Source organism: Harpegnathos saltator, unplaced genomic scaffold, assembly GCF_003227715.2.
Source record: "Harpegnathos saltator strain DR-91 unplaced genomic scaffold, Hsal_v8.6 scaffold297, whole genome shotgun sequence".
Taxonomy (NCBI): Eukaryota; Metazoa; Arthropoda; class Insecta; order Hymenoptera; family Formicidae; genus Harpegnathos; species Harpegnathos saltator.
In genome coordinates, this window is record NW_020230091.1 from 675544 (window position 1) to 693520 (window position 17977).

At 41.6% G+C, this 17977-nt stretch overlaps 1 protein-coding gene and 1 pseudogene across 8 annotated transcripts; both read left to right on the forward strand.

The window, feature by feature from the left end:
• Positions 1–388: 388 nt before the first annotated feature.
• Positions 389–17510, forward strand: LOC112588804 (putative nuclease HARBI1; annotated as a pseudogene).
• LOC105189479 (uncharacterized) lies at positions 2265–8751 on the forward strand. Of its 8 annotated transcripts, none has more exons than XR_003113063.1 (7): positions 2330–2451; positions 2563–2702; positions 5959–6090; positions 6576–6677; positions 6805–7028; positions 7122–7281; positions 8725–8751. XR_003113063.1 is itself a non-coding variant. In XM_011151587.3 (6 exons), the coding sequence occupies exons 3-5, from the start codon at positions 6584–6586 to the stop codon at positions 7221–7223; spliced, it is 420 nt and encodes a 139-aa protein (XP_011149889.1). In that variant the 5' UTR covers positions 2358–2451; positions 5959–6090; positions 6576–6583; the 3' UTR covers positions 7224–7281; positions 8725–8751. The 8 variants fall into 8 exon arrangements, 5 of the variants coding, with proteins under 5 accessions (XP_019699902.2, XP_025155705.1, XP_025155704.1 ...); XR_003113065.1 differs by having other exon boundaries at positions 6897–7028; XR_003113064.1 differs by lacking the exon at positions 6576–6677.
• Positions 17511–17977: the final 467 nt, after the last annotated feature.

Sequence of the window (17977 nt, forward strand, 5' to 3'; positions counted from 1 at the left end):
AAATGTGTTAGGGGAATCTGCTCCTTCAAAAACAATGGTTTGTAAATGGGCACTTGAGTTTCAACATGGTCGTACAAGCATTGAAGATGATCCATGCAGTGGACGTCCAAAAGCGCATCAACACCAGAGGCCCGATTCCCTAACTTACGTTTGAGAGAAACGTATACGCAAATTCCAAGTTACGAATGTTTGCACGTCAAAATCTATTCTCTAACTTTTCCAGAGTATATGTATTAAAACGTATACGCAAATTTACGTACATAATGCAGCGAGTGGTCTGAGGTAGTCGTTTTTCACTTGCGAAGACTTTTACGAGTGACTTTTAATGAAGCAATAGTACAAAGTAGTAAGAAGTAATAGAGTAATAGTAAGGAATACGAACATAATTATGAATATAATGAATAATTTTGTAGTTGTTCAAGAAGCTGAACATGAACATTTAAATATTAGAAGAAATCGTATAAGAAATGTGGCAGCCGAAGCTTTTAATATAAGCGATGAAAAATTTATTAAATTATTCAGATTAACAAAACCATTAGTGCTTATGTTAATAAGAGATTTATCGCCATATATGAAACAAAAACAACGAAAATCTATGCTGGACATTAAAATAAAGGTATGTATAAAAGTACAAAATGTTCATATATTTATCTTTACTTGGCTTAGTTGGACAGTACAGACCTATATAGTACAAATCTCCCCCGTGGACGTCATCTTGCCGTGGTGGGGGAGCTTGCGTGTCCCGATGACGTACAGGTCTGTACCGGCGGGGATTTCGACCCCTGGCAGGTTCTACCATGCCGGGGTGGCCTGTACGGAGGGACTAGACTAAGAGCGTCCATAATACTCCTGGATGGGCAGCTGCCTCCAGGTTTTACTCAGGAACTGGAGGCTCGCACTTGTGCGGCCCAAAGGTTCCTACAGCGCGGGCAGAGCGGGCTCGTTAGTCTGGTGAAGGCAGCCGGTCTAGGGGAAGGAAAACCCCGAAGATACACCCGTGTGTGTAGGGGCACATAAAATCCCCACATTTATGGAGAAATGTCAAATAAGGAGGTAAACACCCTGGTGCTCGGAGCCGGGGAACGGCGGGAGGGGGAGTATTGTCCCAGCACCCCCTCCGTCGTCATAATGCGATGGGCTAGGCGGCGCGCGCCAGGCGGGCGCGCTGCTGGAAAGTGCTACCGCCCGAAGGGAGGCACTGGAGGACGGGCTGCGGCCGAGCGTGAGTCGAGTAGATTTGTTCTCGGCCCCAGCCTTACCTCCGGTATCTAAAAAGAGGAAACGGAAGGCGGAGACGTCCGCCTCCCAGTTATGGAGGGATAGGGAGATACACTTCCCTCCTCTCGCTCCACGGGAGGAGGGGGGTTTTCTGGGGAGGAGGACCTTCCTGTGTGCGCGAGGGTGGGACTGAACAGCTGTCCGCCTCGCAGCTATAGGAGTGGCACTTCCCGGGGGAGGAGTTCCCGCTGGCCGAGGACGAAGAGTCCTCGGCCGGTGGGGCTCCTCTCCGAAACGCGCGGGAGGGGGGTGCTGAAGTGGGGCGTAAGCGAGCCCAGTGGGAGATTCCGCCCGTGCGGAAGCCCTCATGGCTGGGTGAGACCCTGGCTGCGGAGGCGATCGACGGATTCGATACCTCCGCGAGCTCAGGGTCGAACCGGGGCGGAAGGCTGCGAGGGGCTACGTGGGGCCTCGCATGTCTCAATGACATGGTTCATCGGTGCCTCGAGGAGATCGAGGAGGCATTGGCGGACAACGGGAGGATGGTGAGGGATGGAGGTCCGGATAGACGGCTTGGGCCCCTGGAGATCCAAGTCCGGGGCCGAAAGGCGGAAATCGCCCGCATAGGGCGGTTACTGGAGAGGGTCCTTCCCTCTCCGGTACCCGCCCAGACAGCACAGGATATCCTATGGACATCCGTTTTATGTCCATTTCTGGTCGGGATGTCCATGGATCTTTATAAGATGTCCATAGGATATACACTTGTGGACACTGTAGGGATATCCCCAAATGGGCAAGTTTGTATGTCCATATGCTATTCTTATTCGTATTTCGTTCCCTCTATATCGGCCTATTAAGGAACATGAGAGGGATATCCTGGGGATACCCTTAGAACGTATTAAAGGATGAATAGAGATGCTGCCCTGCAGAAATTATGTGGGTAAAACGCACCGAAAGTTTTGTTATTCATGCACGCTCCATACCTCGGCAGGTTAGTATGTACTCGACTTTCGGTTATGTGTGTTGGTTGGTTGGTTCTCGCAGCCAGCGCGACACGCGATATGCGACACGTGACTCGTGATACCCAATAGGCGTACACTTTTTTCGAAATTACTGGAAGCTCATTGAATATCGCGCGTCGCGTCGCGTATCACGCCGGTGTGCGACAGTCATTTATAGCGTTACTAGTTGGTCTTATAATATCTTAAAAAAGGACACAATTAGTGTATATGAGTAAGTAACTATATTTGTATTATCTACAATTATATATGCTACCTATGATACAATCTGGAATACGTTGTTTTTTATTATGTTGCATTTCTTAATTCTCCTGAAATGTTTTAGGGTATTTCATTTCTGTCATGTAATATACTGCAACATAGTTACATAACCTCCAAATTGAACAAGATACCAAACATTTATATATTTTAACTTTCGCGAATCAATGGATCACAATATGCCAAAAAAACGGTCATTAAAACGAAGTGGGTACCGAAAAGCAACTGAAAAAGCAAATTTATTTATTGCTATAAGTAATTATTATACAGAATCTTCTGTTGTCACTAATTCAATTCCTGAAGCAAATGAATCAGTGTTAAATTCTGTAATATCAACTTCTAGTAATTGTAATGATACATATAATGTACAGTATAATTCATCTATTAGTGAAAATGAGTTTTCAGATATATCTGACACTGAAATAATTAATGAAGCAGTTTCTGATCATTCTGTTTCAAGTAACTAGTCTATAAATTCTGAAACAAATGTTGTACATGAAAATAGCAATATAAATAACAAAATATATGTACTTCTGAGTTGCAGCATAACATTTCTGTAAGATTAAGAACATGGGCCATAAAACACAACATTGCACATTTAGCTATGAACGACTTATTAATAATTTTAAGTCAAGACTATCCCGAGCTTTCTTTGGATGCTAGGACCTTATTGAAAACTCCAAGAAATATTGATGTAAAAATTGTAGAGCCTGGCATATATTATCATTTTGGATTGCTGCAGTGCATCGAAAATCTATTATCCAAAACAGATCATTATGTAAATCCGAATTGCCTTCAGATTTTAATTAATATTGATGGTTTACCAATTGCAAAGAGCACTAATAGTCAGCTGTATCCTATATTATGCTGATTATTTCCCACTAATGTTGAACTTGTTGGGATTTATCATGGAATTGAAAAACCAAAGGATGCAAATAAATTTTTAACAGATTTAGTAGATGACATCAATAATTTAATATCTAATGGTATATATTATAATACAAAATTATATTCAATAAAAGTGAAAGCATTTATTTGCGATGCACCCGCAAAATCATTTATCACTTATACTAAAGGTCATTCCGGATATTCTTCATGTACAAAATGCTATGAACGAGGAACACATATTAATGATCATATCTGTTTTCTTAATGTTGAAAACTTGACTTTGCGTTGTGACAATGATTTTAGATCTAAGCGCCAAAAAGATCATCATTCAGGTACTACAATATTAGAATCCATTTCAAATATTGACATGATACGTGACTTTCCATTAGATTATATGCATCTAATTTGTTTGGGAGTTACTAAAAAATTACTTATGTTTTGGGTTCATGGAAAACCATTAACAAAATTATCATATACTGCAATATCTAATATTTCTAAATCATTACTTCAGCTAAAATGCAATATACCGTCAGAATTCAATCGTAAACCTCGTGATCTGAATGAAGTCAAACGATGGAAGGCAACAGAACTTCGACAGTTCCTTTTATATACAGGTCCTGTAGTTTTGAAATCTACTCTAAGTTATGATAGATATATTAATTTTTTACCTCTACATATAGCCACGTCCATTTTATGCAATCCAAATTATAAAAAACACATAGATTATGCAAGATCTCTGATGCAATATTTTGTGAAGACGTTTATAATTTTATATGGTAAGGATCAAGTCTCTCATAACGTGCATAACCTGTTGCACATTTGTGACGATGTTGCAAGAATTGGAACATTAGATCAATTTAGTGCATTTTTATTTGAAAATTATTTACAATCAATAAAGAAATTACTAAGGAAACCGGAGAAATCATTACAACAAATAGTTCGCCATAAATATGAAATAGATAACAGCATTCCGTTTAATAAACACAAATCACATAATGTACCAACCTTAAAGAAACAACATAACGTAGGATCAATAATCAATAACATATCCTTCGTTGCACAATATAAGGAAATTCTTTTAAACGGGTTTGTATTAAAAGTAACTGAACCGGATAATTGCTGTTACACTGTTAATCATAAAATAATTAATGTGAAAAGTATAATATCAACAACTGATGGCATATTATTAATTGCTCAGGAATTTTTAGAGCTTGAAGATTTTTATACAAAACCCTGTAAATCGTCATCTATAGGAATTTATGCCGCGAAGAATTTAAGGCCACTTACATCATGGCAACTCCATCAAATATGTTATAAATGTGTAAAATTGCAATTCAGAAATATATATGTCATATTTCCGTTACTACATTTATAATTAGAGGAGCAATAATGCTGTTATTGTTGTATATAATATTATATAAATTAACAATAATGTTTCAATGATCCTTAGTAAGCATTTTAAAATAGAATAGAACAATTTGCTTTTCAGTTGTTTCTTTTATTGACTTTTTCCTTAGAATGTTAATGTATTGTTTATTGGTTTTGTAATATTTGTATATTGGATGTGTCTTAACATGTGTAACATAAACTACATGTCAAATTTTCAGTTGCATTACATATAAATATTCATGCATTAAAATTCATGCCTTAAAATAATAATATTTTGCCTTAAAATAATATATTTGCCTTAAAATAATAATATATTTGCCTTAAAATAATAATATATTTGCCTTAATATTCATGCATTAAAATACCTGCCTATTCGAATAAACTGAATCGAATTGCATTAAGTCGTAATATATAATTCATACATATTAATATCTGTCTGATATAAATCTATATATCTAGTGATTTTTTAAAATGTTAAGACACACATATATGATATTGATATTGACGCCAAGTGTATATAAGTACTAAGGTACCTGAGCCGAATAAGACCCAGCATAAAATAAGGCCCACTTTTGAATTTACTATTTAAAAGCGTGCTTTATGCCTAAATTGTATGCTTAAAAAATGTGTCATAGAACCGTTAAGATCTTAACAGTCCTATGACACATTTTTTAAGCATAAAGTTTAGGCATAAAGCGCGCTTTTAAATAGTAAATTCAAAAGTGGGCCTTATTTTATGCCGGGCCTTATTCGGTTCAGGTACCTTATAACATTAACACTGTCAATGATAAGAATGATGCAATAGTTTTGTGTTGGCAATATTCGAAAATATCTTGGTAATATAACAAAAATTTTAACAAAAGTAGTACTTTTATTCTTGTATAATTTGTGAGTATGATATTTGTGAGTATAATATTTGTAACTAATCATGAGAAATGGAGAAAACTTGGACAGTTGTGAGATTTGAAGACGAAAATGTAGTGGAAGCGGTGCCAACGTCTTGGATTGTTAATAACATATGTTATTGGCCACCGTATACTACAGAAAAGACATTAAAAGCAGTGCCATTTGCGCCGAAATTATCTGTCAGCCGTTTCAGAATGTTGCAGTAGACCTCAACATTAACTGTTTGACTCTAAGCAGAAAATGAAGCTAAAAGGGAGTCGTTTTGAAACCATTTGAATAGATACAGCGCGAGGAGTACTCTTGAAGAACGGGTCTTCCAGAGAACGTTTGAACAGTGGCAGAAGCGCTGGAACCGATGTATTGCTGCACAAGGGGATTACTTTAAAGAAGATGGCAACCAGCTTTTAATCCGGTACATTGTTATTGTTTTATATAACTAGCCCCGGAACTTTTTGATCGCACCTCGTATAATAGAAGAACGAATATAATAGGCCAATAAAGAATATTGTGTATGTATATTGTGTCAAAACATAAGCAACTGGTTGTTTATCCTGCGCGGTTATTATAGATGCACGATTATGAATCGATTCGATTATATCTTCAAAAAATAAAAAGCTTGTTCGTGTTGCTTGCACTTTTGCACTTTTCGCGTTTAATACGAGTGAGACGCATATTCGGACGCTTGAATGAAGCAAAAGTCGGTTCTCTTGCTTTTGCTTCTTCCAAGCGTCCGAATATGCGTCTGACTCGTTTTAAATGCGATAAGTGTAAAAGTTCACGAAAAAGCTTATTTTTTTAGAGAAATAATCGAATCGATTCAGTGCATTTGTAGTGGTTATATTATTAATTACCAAACATATGTATATTATTAAATATGTAAACACATTATATGCACAGATGTGAACATGCAAAGATATGTCAGCAGTTGTAACACAACTGCAGATAAACAGACTGATAATGTACAACATTGTACATGCTGCCTCATACATAAAAATATAGGTACATATTGCAATATATTGAGCAGCTGTAATGCAGTATTTTTAATACAATTTTAATTAGTTGAATTTATATTTAAGGCTTTTAGTTACATTTATTACAACTTTCTTTTTGATCCTTTTTGTTTTAGATGAAAAATTGCGGAGAGTATTTAAAGAATTATTTTTGATCAGAGAAGTAACAAAAGAACGCTGCGAAGAAATAAAACTTACCGTTTTGCAGAAAGGAGATTTAAACAATACAGATGGGAATGAGCCGACATTTTTAAGTACATTCCAGTTTCCTTTGCAAAATATAGAAGAACTGAAAGTAGTGGAGCAGTATCTTCAAGAAGCAAAACGTTTTCAATCAACTGTATGTTCCTTAAATGTGTAAATTTGGTTTAAGTTTCCTTTGCCAATTCTCTCATTACTAATTTTAATTAATTAAATGTTACATATTGTTTAGGTAAAAGAACTTTCCAAAATAGGAGGAACTACTCCATATGATTTCGTAAAACGATATTTATCACTTCTTCTCACGAACAAATTTGCTGAACAATACAGCTAGCACGGAGCCAAGAAGAAACAAATATTTGGAAAACTATATCTTGCAAATGCCTTAATAGGTAAATCACTATTATCGTTTCAAATCAGAGCTCGAAAAGATTGTACCTTTCAGATCGATTTTCGCGACCTACGTTCACGTCCCCTTGTCGCTAGGTGGACCACGCAACTGACAGTCGTGGTCTCAGTGCTGTTAATATCGTAATATGTATAAAGCCCTAAATAATAACTGTACAATATTTTTCGAAACAATTCCATTTTCAGCTGTTGCTCAGAGCCTGATACATTTTACGATGTCAACGACACTATGACAGCGTGTCGCGATTGTCACTTGCGTGGCTCGCGGAATGTGTTGGAGCGGCAAGAAAAAGTAAATGGGCGTAACTCACGATAATCGGCCAGAAAAGTAAAATCTTTCCAAGCTCAGGGCTTTGATAATGAATCTTTTTCTCTAGCGTAAACTCGTGAAAAATCAGAAGTTTCATTGACGAATTCAATATTTGTCAATGAAACTTTTCACTTAGAGAAAAAGATTCATGATTAAGGTCTTGGTCTTAATGTCTGAATATACCAACTTTGGTTAATTTAATCGGTTGGTTATTCCATCGCAATTGACCAATTGCATTTGTAAATTCTGATCAACGACTAATGCGATTTGTTAATTTGGATGGAATGAGGGCCTCCACATACAAATTGACATAGCCACCCTACTGAAAAATTTCTGTTGAGATCACAATTGAGAACTCCAATGAGAATGTAATTGAGATTTCATATGAGATTTCCGCAAAAATTGGCATGAGAGATCTCTATTGAGATCTCAGTTGAGATCTCAGTTGAGAAAAAATCTCATATGAGATCTCAATTGTGGAAAACAAATTTTCAGTAGGGCATAGCCATAGACATACCGTAAGAATTGACCAATCACATACAATACTTCCGAACCGTAAGAGCCGAAGCACAGAACATAACGTAGTGATTACGACAGTCGTAGACGTAAGCAACGCACACGCAATTGCATATGCGTTGCTTACGTATAGACTGTCGTAACTATTACGTTATGTTCTGTGCTTCGGCCCTAAGGCTCATATGCTGAAGTAGAAACGATTGTGATTGTGGTCTATTCTTATGGTACATCTACTGTTACAACTATGTCAAGTTGTGTGTGGAGGCCCTAAAACCAGCCGCTTCAATTAATAAATTTTGATATAAACGGCGATAAGTCACGTCAGCTTAGTTCACAGTTACATGTTAAAATTATTGCATAGTTAGAGAAAATATATTTATGATACAAATAACAATTGAATATATGTACCAAAACGTAAACAATTTTATACATTTGTGTTGTAACATATCTGATGTTGTTCGTTGAACAACTTTCCGTTAACTAAGTCTCAATTTGTCAGAACATTAATTCGGTTTATTTGTACATTCAGCGCTTTATATGATCACTATAGTTATATGTTAAATCAAACGATGATATTTATATACATTTACCATTTTTTTAGAAAGTGCTCAACTATGTCAAGCAGCGACAAAAAGAAAAGAGGTTGAGAAAGCTAGTAAAGCATGGTTGAGACATGCAAAAGAAAGAGCGGCAAAAGAAGACAAATAATATAACACCGAAGACTGCACCAAAGACTATTATTTTAACTATATATTCAATGTTCTTTATTTTATATTATATACATGGACATATATTTGTATCGTGCAATGAGGAGACGCAATTTGCAAACTGTGATTTTCAAATAACTCCTGTTAAGTTCAAATCAATATATATATGATTTTGTTTTCGATAACTCAAGATTAATGCAAACATACGTATTATTTGTAATTACGAATCTATGTTCTCTCACAACTATATAACAACGCTCATTTGCTGCAACACAATGACATAACTCAACATTTTTAAGTTTTTAATATAAGAATAACAGTTTTTGCTTGTTCTTTTTATTGCTAACCGTTTCCAGGAAAATTATTATTTATTTTAATATAAATATGTCATTTCTGTAGCAAACGAGCGATTATATTTACATTGTATTTCAATTAATACTATTGCAACAATGACATATAACTAACAATTTTGACATTTTTTAGTTATTAGTACGGAAAGAACGGTTTTTGCAGGTACAATTTACTGGTAACCGTTTCTTAGAAAATAATTATTTCTCAGTTATGTCATTGTTGTATCAAATGACTGATATTTCAAAATGTAATAAGATTTACAATCGTTATTTTGTAAAATGTATATGATACAAAGTTCCTTAAATAAATTTATTGTTGAAACATAATATATATATATTTTATTCTTGTAATATAAATTAAAAAATTCCAAGAGTAATCCTACTATGATGTCCATTTCACGTCCATATGCAATCCATTCCGTATATCCGGTATTGATCAATTACGTCCACTGGACGTCCATCGGATATCCTATGGACACGTCAGGGATTTTAGCATGTCCACCAGTTTCATAAACGGATGTCCCATGGATGTCTATTGAATGTCCGAAGGACATAAAACGGATGTCTTATGGATATCCTCAATATCCTTAAAGGACATCTTATGGACGTCCATAGGATATCCATGTGCTGTCTGGGCGCAGCTGTGGGCAGCGGGGCGCCCTCCCTCACCCCCCTCCACGACAGCCGGCGGCCGCTGGGGAGGGTCGTGACAGGTGGACTACCGTGTCCACCCGTAAGGGCAAAGGGAAGGGGGTTGGGCAGAAGTCCAAACCACCTGACCTTAAAAAGGGAGGCAGTGCGGCAAAAAAGGTCGCACCGCCCCCCAAGGGAAGGTCAGGGAGGGAGGGGCCTCGAAGAAGGGACCCCCCCACCCAAGAGGCCGCAGCTACGGAACCCCCCGCGCAATCCGGTCGTTACCGTGACCGCCTTGCCGGGGGGTTCCATCACGGATGTGATGGTGCGGGCCAGACAGTAGGTCGACATCCAGGAAGTCGGCTTGCAGCCTGGCCAATTCAAGATAAAGCGCGCTAGGAACGGAAGGGGAGGATCTTGGAGGTGGGGGGTCCTCCCTGAGAAGGACGGTAAGGATAAGGCCGACCGCCTGGCCAGGGACTTCCAGGATGCGCTGAGCGGGGTGGCTGTGGTCGCCAGGCCGGCGAGGCGGGCGGAGCTCCGCCTTGTCGGCCTGGATAACTCAGTCACTCCGCTCATGGTGAGGGCTGCCGTCATGAAAGCGACGGGTTGCCCTCCGGAGGACCTCCAGATGGGAGAAGTCAGGAGGTCTTCCGGAGGGCTGGGAGCAATCTGAATCCGGTGCCCGCTGGCACCGGCACAGAAAATTGTGGCAGCCGGGGGACTGCCAGTGGGGTGGTCGAAGGCAAGGGTTAGGGTGTTGGAGGAGCGGCCCCTCCAATGCTACAAGTGCCTTCGTTATGGCCATATGGCAGCGGCCTGCCAGTCCAAGGACGGACTGGGAAGTCGCTGCTTCCGTTGTGGAAGGGCCGACCATGTGGCGAGGGGATGCACCTCAGAGGTGAGGTGCACCCTCTGTCAAAAAGAGGGGAGGGAGGCCACTCACCGCATGGATGGGCAGTCTTGCAAAGCGGTCCCTCGGACTGCCCCTAGAGGGGGAGTTCCTCTTCGCCGCAATAGGCGAAGGAGAAAAAATGCGGCGCGTGGGGGGGCGGGGATTGCGGATCAGGGCGCAGGGTTTGCGCACCCTCTGCCCTCCCACAACGCCGCCGCCAATGTAAAACCCGGGACTGAAGTCCCTGCGGCAGCCCCAAAAAGGCCCAAAGAGGCAAAGACGGGGGAGATGGAGTGTTCCAGTCTCCAGCTCCTCCCACAGATCGTGCAGGGCCGGTATCGGCGCGAGCAACGGCTGCTCCGCACGCACCGGACCCTCCTCCGGCGGTTAGGCCGAAGGGAGTCTCCGAGGCGGAATTAACGATGGAAGTTGAGACCTCGGTCTCTCTCCTAGCGGAGGCGGGGTGGGAAGGAGTGGGGGGATAAGAGCAAGGTGCAGCTCTTCCCACACACTCCCTCACCCCAGGCCCGTGAGATCTGCTGATGGGGTAGTGGCCTCGGAGTGTTAGAGACCCACCCACCGGGACCCATGGGCCAGGTAGGAGCGGGTCGGGGTGAGCCGACCCTTTCGAGGGAACACCCCCACCCGCGCTAGGAGAGAACAGCCCTGACCCGGCGTGAGACCCCCACTGCTGATATCATGATGCAGCGGTGAAGGGAGCTCCGGGGAAGGAAGACCTGCCCCCCGGGGGCAGGTGCTGCAGAGTCTCCCTCGGTTCCTCACGGGGGGGGGTTGCGGGGTCCTGTTGGGACCCCCACACACCTTTGCCTGTATGTGAGTGCCGTGCTATCGATCGCCCTGTACGGGGCGCCGATCTGGGCGCCTCAGCTCCGCGCCTGCCGCGATGGCATACGCCGAATGCGGCAGGCGCTGAGGTCCCTGTACATAAGGGCGATCAGGGGGCACGGCACAATATCATATATGATGGCGACCACCCTGGCCGGGTCCCCTCCCGTGGAGCTCCTTGTCGAGGAAAGGCGAATCCTTTATTGGAGGGTCAAGGAGCTCCGCGAGGAGGGGGAGTTGACGGCCAGGGATCTGCGGGCCTTGAAGTCCCAGGCCGTGGCCCGTACCCTGGAGATGTGGGGGGACATATTGTCCAACTCACGGGGGTACGGGCGCGAGACGGCTGAGGCTGTCCGCCCCTGCCTGCCAGAGTTGGCGGGCAGGAGGGGATATGGAATGTCCTACCATCTGGTGCAGGTACCAGGTCCAGGGACGGGCCACGGGTGCTTCGGCAAGTACCTGCACCAGATAGGGAAGGAGCTCACCACCAGATGCCACCATTACCCCGTGCTAATGGACACGGCGCTCCACACCCTGGCTGCTTGTTCGGCCTGGGTGGAGGAGCGCCGGGTCCTGGTAGGGGAGATGGGGTGTCAAGAGGGGGACATCTCGCTCTCTTGGTACGAACCATGTGCGGGAGCGAGGAGGCATGGGAAGCGGCGGCCTCCTGCAAGGACGTGATGTCCAAGAAGGAGGCTGCCGAGCGGGAGCGCCGACCGCGAACCCGACGCAGAAAGCACCGGGGTGGTCGGCGCTCCCGAGGGAGGAAACTAGAAGCGGGCTAGAGATGGCACCGGCCGAGGAAGAGGAAGGACCCCTGATTAGCAGGGGCCCAAGCCCTTCTCGGCCGCCTCGGGCCCGCCTCCGTCCGCGGGGGGCATCCGGTAATTCTACGATGTAGAATCAGGATCCCCCACTGCGGCGGACAAGTAGGGACAGGGGGGAGTGGAACCCCGTTTGGGGACGGGCCCACTTCCCCAGAAACCCTCCCTCCCTGGTCAACAGGGAGGGAGGGGTAAGGAGGGAGGGCGAATGCCCTCTCCCTCTAAAGGTGATACCAGAAGGCTAACCGGCCGATTAACCGACCGGGACCGCGCCCTGGATTCCCTTTACGGAACAGGGCGCAGTACATAGGTAGCGAGGAGCTCCCGAAAGGGAGCCCTGGGGCCGGGGTGTCGGGGAGGGAATACGGGAGTAGTTCCCCTGACTCCCTACATTACCGGTCCGACAGGTAGGCATTCCGCAGGGGTTTTAGTCGGTAGCAGTCCGACATAACCCCCGACCCCCCCAAAGGGACGGGGGTACCCATGATAGATTTCCCCTGCGTTACCAAAAAAAAATAATATAGCACAAATATATTACACCAAAATTAACTTTAATGTTCTATTATTATTATATGTTATCTCTAGCTTTTATTATTATATGTTATCTCTAGCTTATAACAGTGTAACAGTGTAGCTTAAAACAGTGTAACAAATATATAACAATTATATTACAACTATGAAACCAAATTATATAACCTCAATATAACTATAGAATATAACGTGTTATATTACATGTTACTCCTATGTTATATAACAGTTCTATTCTCTGTTTGCTGGGTTATTTCTTTGTACAATATTATATTACGCCAATGTTTTAGTAACATTTTATTGGGTGAGTGCAAAAGTTCGTGCGGAGTTTGTGAGTAAAAGTCACACAGTGATTAAGCAAACAAAAATCTTTATTCAATCAATGATATATTCTCCATCGTTTTCTATAATCTTTTCCCAACGTTCTGGCAGCATACGGATGCCTCGATCATAAAAACTGCGCGGTTTAGATTCGAAGAACGAAGAGACGCCGTTTTTTAAGGCCTCCAAAGAGTCAAAGTTTTTTCCATTTAAATAATTTTGCAATGACCGGAACAAGTGATAGTCAGATGGTACGATATCAGGAGAATACGGTGGATGCGTTAAGACATCCCATTTCAGGCTCTTCAGTTTGCGCAGCGTCTTTTTCGAAACGTGTGGTCTGGCGTTGTCGTGATGAAAGACGACTCCCTTGCGATTTGACAAAATCGGACGTTTCTCTTTTATTTCTCGATTCAGATTGGTTAATTGGCGACAGTACTTGTCCGAATCAATCGTTTCGCCAGCGGGGAGAAGTTCGAAATAGATTATGCCCTTGCAATCCCACCAAACAGAGAGCATCACCCTCATCGGGTGCAAACTGGCCTTTGGCATTGCGTCATCATGCTCACCTGATTGTTTCCATGTCCGTTTGCGTTGAACATTGTTGTAGAGGACCCATTTCTCATCGCCCGTCACTAGTCGATCCAAAAACGACTCGTTATTGAGCCGCCCGAGTAAAGAAACGGCTGCAGAAATTCGCTTGATTTTGTTCTTCTCGGTCAGCAAATGGGGCACCCATATATCGAGCTTCAAATCGAATCCCATCTTTTTTAAACGCCGAAAAGCGGTTGATCGATCAATGTTTAGTGAGTAGTAGCAACTTCTTCTGTTGAAATTCGCGGATATTGAGCACTAAAGTACGCAAAACATCGTCATCAATGTCAGAAGGTCGACCAGAGCGTGGCTCGTCTTCAAGGTTAAATTCTCCGCGCCGAAATTTAGCAAACCATTTTTCCACAGTTCGTTTAGCTGGTGCTTCATCCTGATAAACATCCTGAATGTTTTTTACGGCTGCGGCAACGTTTATTCCCTTCCGAAACTCGTAAAGCATAACATGCCGTAAATGCACCTTATCGATACTCATTTTTAAAGTGATATTTCTCGAAGCAGTTTGTATGAAAACAAATGATTTTTTTTTTAATAACAGCTGAAGACGTCACCTTTCCAACGTTATATAATATGTAGATGGAAGTATTAATGACAACACTTTACGACGCTTATAACTCCATCTATGAAACTCCGCACGAACTTTTGCACTCACCCAATATTATTAAAACATTAACGTCAATGTTATTAAAACATTGGCATAATATAATGGGCACGATCCATTACACACTGCAAACTCTTCCAAGTGGCGTACGGACCAATCCTGACTTTCCTTCGGGCGTCTCGAAGCATTCGCAGCATTTAATTAATCGCACCCATAATTGTATCAAGAAATAATGCTAAGATCATAAAAACATTGCCATCATGTTTATAAGCGTAACATTACAATGATCTTCCTATATTAAAGTTAATATTGGTGTAAAATGTTTTCTGCTATGTGGAGATATCTAAGAGACGTCTAAAATACGTTGCTGTGTATGCTTCTTCGTTCTCAGGACGTTCTTAAAATACCTTGTGCTGTATGGATACCTTTATATTATTGAATAGAACTTACGATATACTTTATAACACTGATAATATTACTGTTAGTGCTTACTGGGACGTGTATTACTGAAATGTAAATTTTCTGTTTTTAGGTATTAACAGCGCTACACTTTTTTGCAAATGGTAACTATTAAACAAGTATTGGACACAATTTATATCTTGCGATAAGTCAAGCATCTGTATCCAGATGCATTCATGAAGTAATACATGCATTAAATCAGCAGAATATAATGAATAATAGATGGATAAAATTTCCCAGTACTTTATTAAGTACTGGTAAATTTTATCTAGTACTTACTAAATTAAAATGAATTAAAATATGCACGACAAAAGTTAGTATTTAAATTTGTACATCGTAATATATCCCAGACAGGGATGTAATGTGTATAATGTTAATATATTTCCAGATTTCATGAGAAGCACAAATTTCCTAGAGTAATTGGATGCATAGATTACACTCACGTTGCTATTTTCCCACCACAAAGTCACGGTGACGTTAATGTTGAACATTTATATTGTTGTGCCCGCGCGTGAAAGAAATAACTCGGGATAAACTAAACGAGAAAAGCTTTATTTACAGCCAAGAAAAACGGATCTTAATCAATCTCAAAATAATCGCACGAATTCGCTTTACGTCCGTACGCTGTGACAGGACTAGAGCGACTCTATATTTTAGTTGTTAGTAAACAAACTCCTTGACAACGATAACAGCTGTCAAACATTCTCTATATGCCTTCTTCACAGTCTTCTCCCAAGAGCGTGGGAACAATACGTTCCCCAAAGGTGTGGACACAACAATATATTAACCGAAAGGGATACCATTCTATAAATGTGCAGCTAGTAAGTATATGTAATATCTCTTTACATATTATTGTTATGGGTTTTATTTGTATATAAATATTACACACAATATTTTAATAGGTACGCGATTGGCGTTTAAAGATTTTAAATGTTAATTCGCGATATCCTGGGAGCACACATGATTCTTATATTTGGAATAATTCTAACGTAAAAATGGGAATGGAAAGAATTCATACACTATGGCCAAATATGTCAATCTTTTTTCTGGGTAAGTCGACCGTATTAATATTACACATATGCATAATATATTATTAATATCTACAAATTTTATTTGCGCTTTGAACTATATGTACATTAATATATAATAATTAAAATTTTAAAATATATTGTTAACCAACAATGCTTTAGGTCAGAACTGGAGACTAAGTGCTCTTTTCGGTCGGGTTTCAAGCGGTGACACCCACCGTTCCCCTTCCACCGCTCCGCGCTCAGCGGCCGAGGCGACGATCGCGGATCGCTTAGGCTCGTCGCTACGTAAGATGTCAGCTGGAGCGTAACCTCGTGTTTTATTATAATTATAATTTTCTCCTCCCTTAATAATCGCTTTAAAAAATATATATATATGTATGTGTGTATAAAACACATAAACATATGTATTTTAAAGCGATTAGTGCTGATCCGTCCTGAGCACGGAGCGGTGGAAGGTGAACGGTGGGTGTCACCGCTTGAAATCCGGCTGAAAAGGGAACTTAGTTTCCAGCTTTGTTTTAGGTGACCCAGGTTACCCTTTACATCGTTGGTTATTCACTCCAGTTGCAAATGCAGAAATAGATAGTCCAGAGGACAGATACAACAAGAGACAAATATCTTGTCGAAGTTTAATAGAAAAGTGCAACGGGTTGTTGAAAATGTGATTTCGTTGTTTGTTGAAACATAGAATATTATATTATGCACCTGAAGTGGCAATCAAAATTATAAACAGTTGTGCTGTTTTGCATAATATCTATATAGAGTCGCGGTAGGCGGCGCGGGTGTCGGCGCTCCCCGGGAGGAGGGGGGGGGATCGGCAGTGGGCCCGAGGTAGATTCGGCCGAGGAGGAGCGGCCACCGGTCAACCGGAGGCCACCCCCTCGGCCGCCTCGAGCCCGACTCCGGACACGCCGGGGAGGGGGTGGTGGTGAGTGGGGTGAGTGAGCCCGCCCGCCCTCCCCGTACGTCGGTAGGGTCAGGGAAAAAGGGAAGTGGATGTCTAGTTGGGGATGGCTCCACTCCACTATACCCCCCCTCCTAGAGAGTGAGTAATGGGGGGTGCGGGGGGAGGGTGGATGTCTTCTCCCGCTAAGATAGAGACCAGAAGGCCAACCCGACCGGGGATTCGGTCGTGGGACCGCATCCCGGACTCCTTTGATGGGACGGGGTGCGGTACTCGAGGCGAGTACTCGAGGCTCCTGGAGAACCCTGGGGCCGAGGTGTTGGGGAGGGAATGCGGGAGCAGTTCCTCTAACTCCCTTCACAACGGTCCGAATGGTAGACATCCTGCAGGGATTTTAGTCGGTAAGAGTCCGATATAACCCCCGGCCCTCCCAAAGGTCGGAGGTATCCATGAAGGATTTCCCCAGCGTTACCAAAAAAAAAAAAATATCTGCACAGGGGACAACGTTCCACTACTATATGATGATAATGATGGTCAGCAAGATGAATGGCAAGATGATATGTTTAACCAAGAAGCACCGAATAATAACGAAGAAGTAGAGAACGCAAATAGAGCTAATCCTGAATTAGCGGCAGGCAGAACATTACGAAGACGATTAATTCATAACTATTTTGCGTGAAATATTAACATATAATATTTACTTTTGTTATACATGTGTACAACACATGTATAACAAAAATAAAAGTAATTACAATGGAACAAAGTGTTCTTAATGTACTATAATAAAAGTTTTGGTATTATTATATATGAAACAATAAAAAAAGAAATTATATCATAGTATGACAAACATATTGATAAACTGTGAACATCATAAACTTAATATTATGAACACTAAATAAACTTATAATTTACACATATATGAAAAATAGTCATGCAACAGTACTAACAATAAAAAGAAAGAGAAGAAAAATATGCCTATAATGCAAGAATGTTGTATAATATGAAGTATTGCATTTCTCTGCAGCATAGACTAGTCTTTCTGTCAGCTTTAATTCTTGTTGTTTTAATTTAAGTTTATTATCATAATATGATTTTTGCATTTCATACGTTATTTGTGCTACATTAGCCAATGTTTGTGTTGGCTAT

Coding starts and splice junctions, on each gene's coding strand:
- LOC105189479 (XM_019844343.2), top strand. CDS start 3,751: ATGATACGTGACTTTCCATTAGATTATATGCATCTAATTTGTTTGGGA.